The following is a 9,095-nucleotide window of genomic DNA, read 5'->3' on the forward strand; positions in this document are numbered from 1 at the left end:
TCAAAAAAAAAAAAAAAGAATAGATCTCAAGAGGAAATCAGAAGGAAGAGAGTTAATTTGAAAAGCTATGAATTGCCCAGATTGGCTTTCTAACAGCCCAAATTCACTCCATTAATTATTTATAGATTATCTAAGAAGCTAAAATTGGCCAGGCATGGTGGCTCACACCTGTAATCCCAGCACTTTGGGAGGCCAAGGTGGGCGGATCACCTGAGGTCAGGAGTTCAAGACTAGCCTGGCCAACATGGCAAAAACCCTGTTTCTACTAAAAAATACAAAAATTAGCCAGGCATGGATGGTGGGCAACTGTAATCCCAGCTACTTAGGAGGCTGAGGCAGGGAGAATTGCTTGAACCTGGAAGGCAGAGGTTGCATGCAGTGAGATCTCACCACTGCACTCCAGCCTGGGCAACAGGGCAAGATTCTGTGTTTAAAAAAAAAAAAAAAAAAAAAAAAGGCAGCTAAAATCTATCCATATGCTAATGTTTCCTTTTTCTTAAAATGTAAGCACAGTCATGCCAGCTTCTGTAATGTTTTCATATGAGATACCATGAGAAGATGTATTTTCCTTCTGTGACTAGAATGTTCAAGAAGAGCAATGTGTATCTGAAACCTCCCTTTCTAGCTCAGGACTTTGCAAACCTCAGATGCAGGGGAAAGTCTTTTTCTTTCTCTTCTCTGACATGGGTTCCAAATCAGGCACTCTTGGAGAATTGCTTGGCTATTATCAGAGTCTCTACTTTCAGCAAGACACAGAGAAAAACCTTTTTCTCTGTCAGAACAGGGGACTAAAATCCTCTTTTGGAGGGTTTCAACCAGAGAGAACTACCGTAGATTTTCCACAGCATACACAATCTACTTACACAGCCCCAAACCTCAAAAGTGGGCATTCATTTTGCTGCGGGCAAAAACAGCAACCTAGCAAGGGCTTCCAAACACCCAGGCTTGTTTAGAGGAAAAAGAAGGGGAGTGAAAAGCTGAATTCTGTAGGGAAAAAAGTTCTAATTCCCAAACAACCGATATGGTTCAAGCTAACTGACCTTTCCTATAAACAATTAACTGGTCTCAAAACAACTCAGGGTTCAAATCAAGTTTTATATTTTTCAACTATACTGTATTTACACATACAGCACATGTGCACACACGTGCAGGAAAGCATTCCCCACATCCAGTGTAAACGTAACGTTCGGGTTTAGTTTAGATTTTATAGAATAAGACAAGAAACTGCCTCTAAATTCATTTAATTGCTCCCTTAAGCAAATAATAAAACAAGATTATCTTCACACAGGGAAATAATTAGGCTCAATATCCCAAAAGTAACCATCAGTCTTGGTTTTGAGTATTTTAGGGATTTTGTTAGGTTTTATTCCAATATAAATCATTAGAAAAAGGGAAAAATCAGAAAAAGGTCTAAACATTTCATACAACGAACCTCCATAGGGATGGATGAGTGAACGGGGGAACGAATGGATGGATGGATGAGAAGTAGTCTCATTTCAATTCCACCTTTCACTTCATACACACCAAAACTGAGGTCCAAAGACATTAAATCTTATTGTGAGTTTAACACACTTAAAGTCGCAAGCTCATCATTGACCTCGTTAAAGATTTCCTTCTCTTATAATTCACACAAAACAAGGCAAATGAGTGCCAACAGGCTCTTTACTTCCTAGGAGACAAATGAACCCTGGGTGGAATTCCTGTGGCTCTCAAAGATGAATCACATCAAAACCACTAAAAAATGACAGACTACCACACAACACGAAAGGAAATGAAAGGCTCACTGAAAACAGTGACCTTCAATTGAACTCAAAATGAAAAATGTTTAAAAACTAAAAAAGGATAATTTACTCAATTTCAGCAATGGTTTCAAGGAAGAAAAGGATATGTTTTGTCTTGTCCAGTAAAGTTAAAAATGCGAGTCAAATCATTACTTAACTTAAAAACATGTGAAATAGTAATAGAACTGGCTAAAAAAATTGCCTTTCTTAAAGATATAGAAGGTCTGATAGATTTATTTTGCTTGCAAACCCAAAAAGATGAGTATGGAATGGTTCTCTCTGTCATTTGGGAAAAATAAAGAAAATGTTTTTCTAAAAAGTCAGTTACCTGTAAGGTCAAGAAAACTGAGGAAATACAAAGGAAATTTTTGTTCTTTTTCTTTTTACATCATCAGAATGTATTTTTAAATTAAGTCTCTAAAAACAAGACAGTAATTTTAGCACTCAGATTTTTCAGTCTTTCTCCTCTTCTACCTTCAGAAGATGCAATAGTTAACTACACAAGGTGGGGGGGTACCATTTGTTGTTGGAGAACAGCAAGTAAAACTGAGGCATATTCTTAGCTAAAAATAAGAAGGAGGAGAAGGAGGAAGAGAAGGAGAGAGAAAGGGAAGGGAGAAGAAAGCTTCACTATGTAAAGACAGATATATCTAAACCTGGTCCTCTCATAAGTAGGATTCCTTGCTCTTCAAAGAATAAAATTGTTTGCCTCTTTTCAGAACAAGTTTCAAATAATACAATACAATACATTATTTAATTGATAAGATATGCCTTGTTAAAAACTAAGAATGATGGTGACATGACCAAACGGAGAATATTTGAGAAGTCCATTTTAAAGCAAGGAAATGTAAGTGTGGCTTTTAATCTCTTTAGAGATGAGATGACACATGGTAATACATGGAGTTAAACAAACACAAAGTTAAAAAAAAATCAATACAGGTGTGTTTGACTTTGGAGGTAACAACTGAGAGACAGGCAGACAGACAAAGAGACAGAGAAAGACAAGATCAGTGAGCACTGACATTTCTTCCTTCTTCCAATAAACCCACTTTTTTTTTTCTTTTTTTTTTAGATAAGGTCTCTGTCACCCAGGCTGGAGGGCAGTGGTGCAATCTCAACTCACTGCAGCCTTGTTCTCCTGAGCATCGATCCTCAGCCTCCTGAGTAGCTGGATCACAGGTGCATACCACCAGGCTGGCCTAACTTTTGTATTTTTAGTAGAGATGGGGTTTTGCCATGTTGGCCAGGCTGGTCTCGAACTCCTGGGCTCAAGCAATCTGCCCATGTTGCCCTTCCAAAGTGCTAGATTACAGGCGTGAAATACCACACCTAGCCCCAGTGAAACTTTTCTCAAGCTTTGTTACTTTCCACTGAAAGGCCTTTTTTTTTTTTTTTTTTTTTGAGACAGTCTCACTCTGTTGCCCAGGCTGGAGTGCAGTGGCATGATCTCAGCTCACTGCAAACTCCACCACGTGGGTTCAAGCAATTCTTGTGCCTCAGCCTCCCAAGTAGCTGGGATTACAGGCACCTGCCATACCTGGCTAATTTTTGTATTTTGTGTTTTTTGGTTGGTTTTTTTGTTTTCTGTTTTTTGAGATGGAGTTTCACTCTTGTTGCCCAGGCTGGAGTGCAATGACGCGATCTCAGCTCACCGCAACCTCTGCCTCCTGGGTTCAGGTAATTCTCCTGCCTCAGCCTCCCGAGTAGCTGGGAATGCAGGCGTGTGCCACCATGCCCAGCTAATTTTATATTTTAAGTAGAGACAGGGTTTCTCCATGTTGGTCAGGTTGGTTTCGAATCCTGACCTCAGGTGATCCACCCACCTCAGCCTCCCAAAATGCTGGGATTACAGGCGTGAGTCACCATGCCCAACCCTGAAAGAACTTTCAAAAGCACAATTTCTAGCACAAAGCAAAATTTTCATTAAAGTCATTTAAATTATTTTGACTTCTTACATTAGTAATAGCAAAAAAAAAAAAAAAACCTTCCTTGATATGCTAAGATTTCCTTTAAAAAATCTAAAGACTGGAAGAAATGGAGAAGTGGAAAGATGAAGCATGTATTACAGTCATAAGTTGATCACTGTTGAGGAGTTTGGGTTCACAGGGGTTTATTATACTATTCCTCTAATTTTACATAGGTCTGATATTTTCCACAATAAAAACGTTCTTAAAGACCTTTTTGGCCAGGTGCGGTGGCTTACAGCTCAGGAGTTTGAGAGCAGCCTGCCCAATATGGTGAAACTCCATCTCTACAAAAAGTACAAAAATTAGCCAGACATGGTAGCACATGCCAGTAATCCCAGCTAGTCGGGAGCCTGAGGCAGGAGAATCGCTTGAACCCGCGTGGCAGAAGTTGCAGTGAGCCAAGATTGCGCCACTGCACTCTAGCCTGGGCAACAGAGCAAAGCTCCATCTCAAAAAACAAAAAAATAAAAATAAGGAAATTAGACATGATTGGAAGAATACCCAGCTGCTCTCTGGGTATTTTTTTAAACAGCTAACCAACAATAACAAAAATAATAGCAACCATTTATTGAGCACTTACTATGTGCCAGATCCTATGCTAAATAATTTTCACACATCACTTCACTGTTTTTACTAACTTGAGAAGCAGGCGTTATTGTTCCCATTTTATGGAAGGGACCAGAGACTTTAAGGAACTGCCCTAGTTCACACAGCCAGAAAGTAGTAGATTCCAGATTCAGCACAGTTGGATCTGATTCCAACTGATAAGATCAAACAATTCAGGGCATAGGCACCTCCTGCCTTGGCAGGAACTCTTGAAAAGCCACAAACAGGCCGGGCGCGATGGCTCAAGCCTGTAATCCCAGCACTTTGGGAGGCTGAGGCGGGCGGATCACGAGGTCAGGAGATCGAGACCATCCTGGCTAACACGGTGAAACCCCGTCTCTACTAAAAAATACAAAAAAACTAGCTGGGCGAGGTGGCAGGTGCCTGTAGTCCCAGCTACTCGGGAGGCTGAGGCAGGAGAATAGCGTGAACCCGGGAGGCAGAGCTTGCAGTGAGCTGAGATCCGGCCACTGCACTCCAGCCTGGGCGACAGAGCGAGACTCCGTCTCAAAAAAGAAAAAAGAAAAAAGAAAAGCCACAAACAGATTAGCCTCAAATCCACCACAGATCTGAGAGCCTGCTGCTCCTGCGCTACTCATCTGGCTTTAGAAGCAACTGGCCCCTATTTCTTCCTCCACAGCAGGAACCAAATCCTCACACCATTAAATGTAACTGCTGAGAAGATAACGCTGTACAACACACATAATTTTTTTAAGGTTTCACAAAAATAATTACAGATTTTCAGGGTCAGAAAAAAACAGATTTTAATGAGCAGTGTTCACAGTTCCCATACCAGGACTAGCTGTGATACTGTGTCCAGTTCCCAGGCCCCTGAACTCCAGGGGATGCCTCATCTTCTTTAGTTGAATGAGGTTTTCGCTCAGCCACATTCAGTGACCCTGAGGACCCTGCTCAGGCCTAGTGCTGGCTTCTCTGAGGGAGTGACAGAAAACAGTCCAGAGGAACACAAAGGGAGCCTTCACTCCCCGTGCTCCTCCCACCACTGCCAACAGGGGAAACAAGGCACTTGGGGCTCCGTGGTGAGAAGACCTAGAGGAGATCAGCAGGTGCCACGTCTGAGACAATGAGCTTTACATTTCCAGAGCTAGCTCGTTCCAGTGAAAACAACATCCAGCCCAAAGGCAGTGGTGAGCCACTGAGAAATAAATCCTGATAGGAGCAAAACAGGCAGACAATATCGGAAATGCAAGGCCATAAAAGTGCAATGAGGGGACTCCAGTGAGTGTCCGGAAACGGGCAGCCTCCTTGGGTGGGGTCAGATCCCTCAATGTCCTGCCTCCCCCATAGTTTCACTCCAGACAGGCAAACAGGGACTGCGGCACTCACCCACTCCCCAGTCCCACCTCACTTTCTTCTTCTGTGATTCTGACTATCTATATTAACCCACTTTTAGAAGACAAAGAAAAACAAATTCAGCTAGGAAGTTTCAAACCACCGGCTGCTTTTAAGGTAGTTTTTTTTAAAACTCTCTATGTATACTTTGCTTTTATCCCTCTATTTTTCCAGGGTTTGTGTGTTTGTTTTAGTGTGTTCTCTTACTTGTGGATACCTGTGACACTCATACAGAAGGCCAGAATTTCTAAACATGAGCACCCAATACAACAGACCCATCTTTTGGCTCTGCCATCCTCAGAGCCCAGGAGAACCTTCTGGGGCTTCTGTGAGAATGTGAGGAAAGTAACAAACAGCAAGTGTCTAGGAGAAGGATTTCACCTGGATTCTGCAAACCCAGTTTACTTGTGGAGCTTTGACTTTCCTGTTGGAAAGGGAGTCGGACACACAGATCTGACCTCCATAGAGCAGGGCAAGAGGGGGCCCCTGTAAGTCAGATAAAGCACCGGATGCTGATATGTGTTCCGTGTGATACTGGCACGCAAATTCTTTGTGGCTGGAACCAAAATTTTCACATTCAGGTTTTTCTCTGGAAATTACAGTGGTCTTTTCACTCCTGTTAACACATAAACACACACACACACACACACACACCTGTGGCTTCACAAGAACCCGCAAACCTCCGTCCCTTTGCAATCCTGGAAAATGGTGCCCCGCCTCTCATGTCCCCTCACCTTACTGGTGTCATTGTGAGTGTGAGGCCTCCAGATGGGAGGTAGCCACTACTAAGTGGCGTCAACCCACACAGAATCCTGACGCCTATTCTTACCCCTCAAATTCATCTTTGCCAATCTGGGGGTATGAACGCCTTGTTTCAGAAGAACATGATTTTATATCTAACCCATACCCAGACTAATTTCTTCTCACTGATACGTGCACTTTGCAACAAGAGTTGTTGTTCTTAAAATTCATATCGTCTATTAGGATTTAGAATGTGCTGATAAAACTAGCATCTGAGGGGACAAAAATGGAGAGAAATGAAATCACTGACGAGAGTAGAGCTAGAAGGACCCTCCATAGGTTGTTAAATGAAGCCCTCCATGTGCAGATATAATCAGCAAAACCAAATGAGCACAGGCCATTTCCTGTCCCCACACTGTCCCTCCCCTCAATTCATGACCAGCCCACCTTCTCTTCAAGTCTCAGGGCTTATTGCTGGGTTCTTCTGCTCTGGAAACTCATCCAGTCCGGGTTAGGTGTATTCCTATGTGTATGCACAGCCTGTATACCTTTTCTACATGAATACATACCATATTCTATTGAGGTGTCCAAGTACACTCAAAGCAAAGACGGCCTATTTTCCCCAGTGACCCCAGTACCTACCATGGTGCCTGGCCCACATGCTCAAGGAAGGCTTGCTGAGTTAAAGGATGGAGCCATCACCTGGTGGTCTAACCACCCTCAACTCCTGACTTTTCTCTTGCCCTCCTCTTTACTTTTTTCTTTCTTTCTTTCTTTTTTTTTTTTTTTTTTTGGAGTTGCACTCTGTCACCCAGGCTGGAATGCAGTAGCGCAATCTATGCTCACCGCAACCTCTGCCTCCTGGGTTCAAATGATTCTTCTGCCTCAGCCCCCCATCGAGTAGCTGGGATTACAGGCGTGCACCACCATACCTGGCTAATTTTTGTATTTTTAGTAGAGATGGGGTTTCACCATGTTGGCCAGGCTGGTCTTGAACTTCCAACCTCAGGTGATCCGCCCACCTCGGCCTCCTTCTTTATTAACTGAGTTTCTCAGTCCTGCCTGCACATAAGCATCACCTGGGAAGCTTTCAAAAAATATCTTTGCCTGGCCTGATGCCCAGAAAATTCTGATTCAATTGATCTGCTGTGGGACCTGGGCATAGGTGTTCAAAAAGGATTCCACTGTGAAGACTGGAAGGCTTCCGTCTTTCAGGTCTTTCCCTTAGGCATTTCCTACCTTCAAAATCCTCTTTCTCTTTCTCTTTTTAAACTTATCTTCATGTTCAGTGACTCCCAGAGACATTACTTAGCCCTCTATGTAAACTGCCCGTAAAATACAAAGGGATACAGATTGTGGGGGTCCATCCCCCACTAGGTTCACTTGGTTTCCTTTCACATTTCTCTTGAACTTGAGAAGGCAGCAACCACAAGATCTGAGATTCATCAGGCTCCCTCATAGGTGGGGTACCATTAAGAAAGCTGTCTTACCCAGCAGAATGAGCAAAACACCAGCCAGCTGGGCCCGCCTGTACTTAGCCACACCGGGCTCATGGCCCATCCGGATGCAGGGAAGAACAGTCAGCAGCAGTAAAATGGCTGGCAGACCCAGGACTGAGGCAGCAATCATCAGGGCACGGCAGGCCTGCACATAGCCTGGGAACAAGAGAGCAGATGGGAAAGGTTAGACCACGGGGTTCTCTTGCTTCCTGAGTCCTGCCTTAGGGGAATTCAGCACCATCTCCCTTCCTCCCTCTTGGCCCATTCCAGGACTTAGAAGGTGCTAGTATTGTCCAAGGTCACTAAGCACTTTTCAACTTTTAAAACAACTCAGCAAGAAAAAAGGGGGCTGGAGAGACTAAATGGGGACCCCTGGTTTAGGCCACTTGGCCAAGCTTCCAGGATGGAGGGGCCAAGAGTCCATTTATATTATTACATCCCCATGAGAAAGGTCAGATGAAAACTCAAATCTCCCAAGAATCATTCTGTGAGGGCCTCTGTTGGTTCCAGTCTGCTATTGATAGCTCTACCTGTCTGACCTTGGGCAAGTTACTTAACCATGATGTCTTATTTTCCACATCTATAAAGTAACAATAGGCCAGGCACGGTGGCTCATACCTACAATCCCAGCACTTTGGGAGGCCAAGGCAGGTGAATCCTCTGAGGTCAGGAGTTCAAGACCAGCCTGGCCAACATGGCAAAACTCCATCTCTACCAAAAATACAAAAATTAGCCTGGTGTGGTGGTGTGCGCCTGTAGTCCCAGTTACTCGGGGAGGCTGAGGCAGGAGAATAACTTGAACCTGGGAGGCAGAGGTTGCAGTGAGCTGAGATAGAGCCACTGCACACCAGCCTGGCCAACATGGCAAAACTCCATCTCTACCAAAAATACAAAAATTAGCCTGGTGTGGTGGTGTGCGCCTGTAATCCCAGTTACTCGGGGAGGCTGAGGTACGTGAGTTGCCTGAACCTGAGAGGCGGCGGTTGCAGTGAGACGAGATCATGCCACTGCACTGCAGCCTGGGTGACAGAGTGAGACTCCATCTCAAAAACAGGAAGAGAAGAGAAGAGAAGAGAAAAAAGGAGGAGGAGGAGAGAGAGAAAGAGAGAAAGGGGAAAGGTAGAATTGTTTCTTTCTAATATGAATAG

General features: G+C 43.8%; 1 protein-coding gene across 2 annotated transcripts in view; it reads right to left on the minus strand.

The window, feature by feature from the left end:
• CLDN11 (claudin 11) overlaps nt 1–9,095 on the minus strand; it is a 16,209-nt gene that overhangs the window by 3,372 nt on the left and 3,742 nt on the right. For both annotated transcript variants that reach the window (XM_011948992.1, XM_011948993.1), the window contains exon 2: nt 7,939–8,103. In XM_011948992.1, the coding sequence (XP_011804382.1) occupies nt 7,939–8,103 (165 nt within the window). The remainder of the gene's footprint in view (nt 1–7,938; nt 8,104–9,095) is intronic.

The sequence above is a fragment of the Colobus angolensis genome, unplaced genomic scaffold (genome assembly GCF_000951035.1).
Source record: "Colobus angolensis palliatus isolate OR3802 unplaced genomic scaffold, Cang.pa_1.0 Scaffold289, whole genome shotgun sequence".
Taxonomy (NCBI): Eukaryota; Metazoa; Chordata; class Mammalia; order Primates; family Cercopithecidae; genus Colobus; species Colobus angolensis.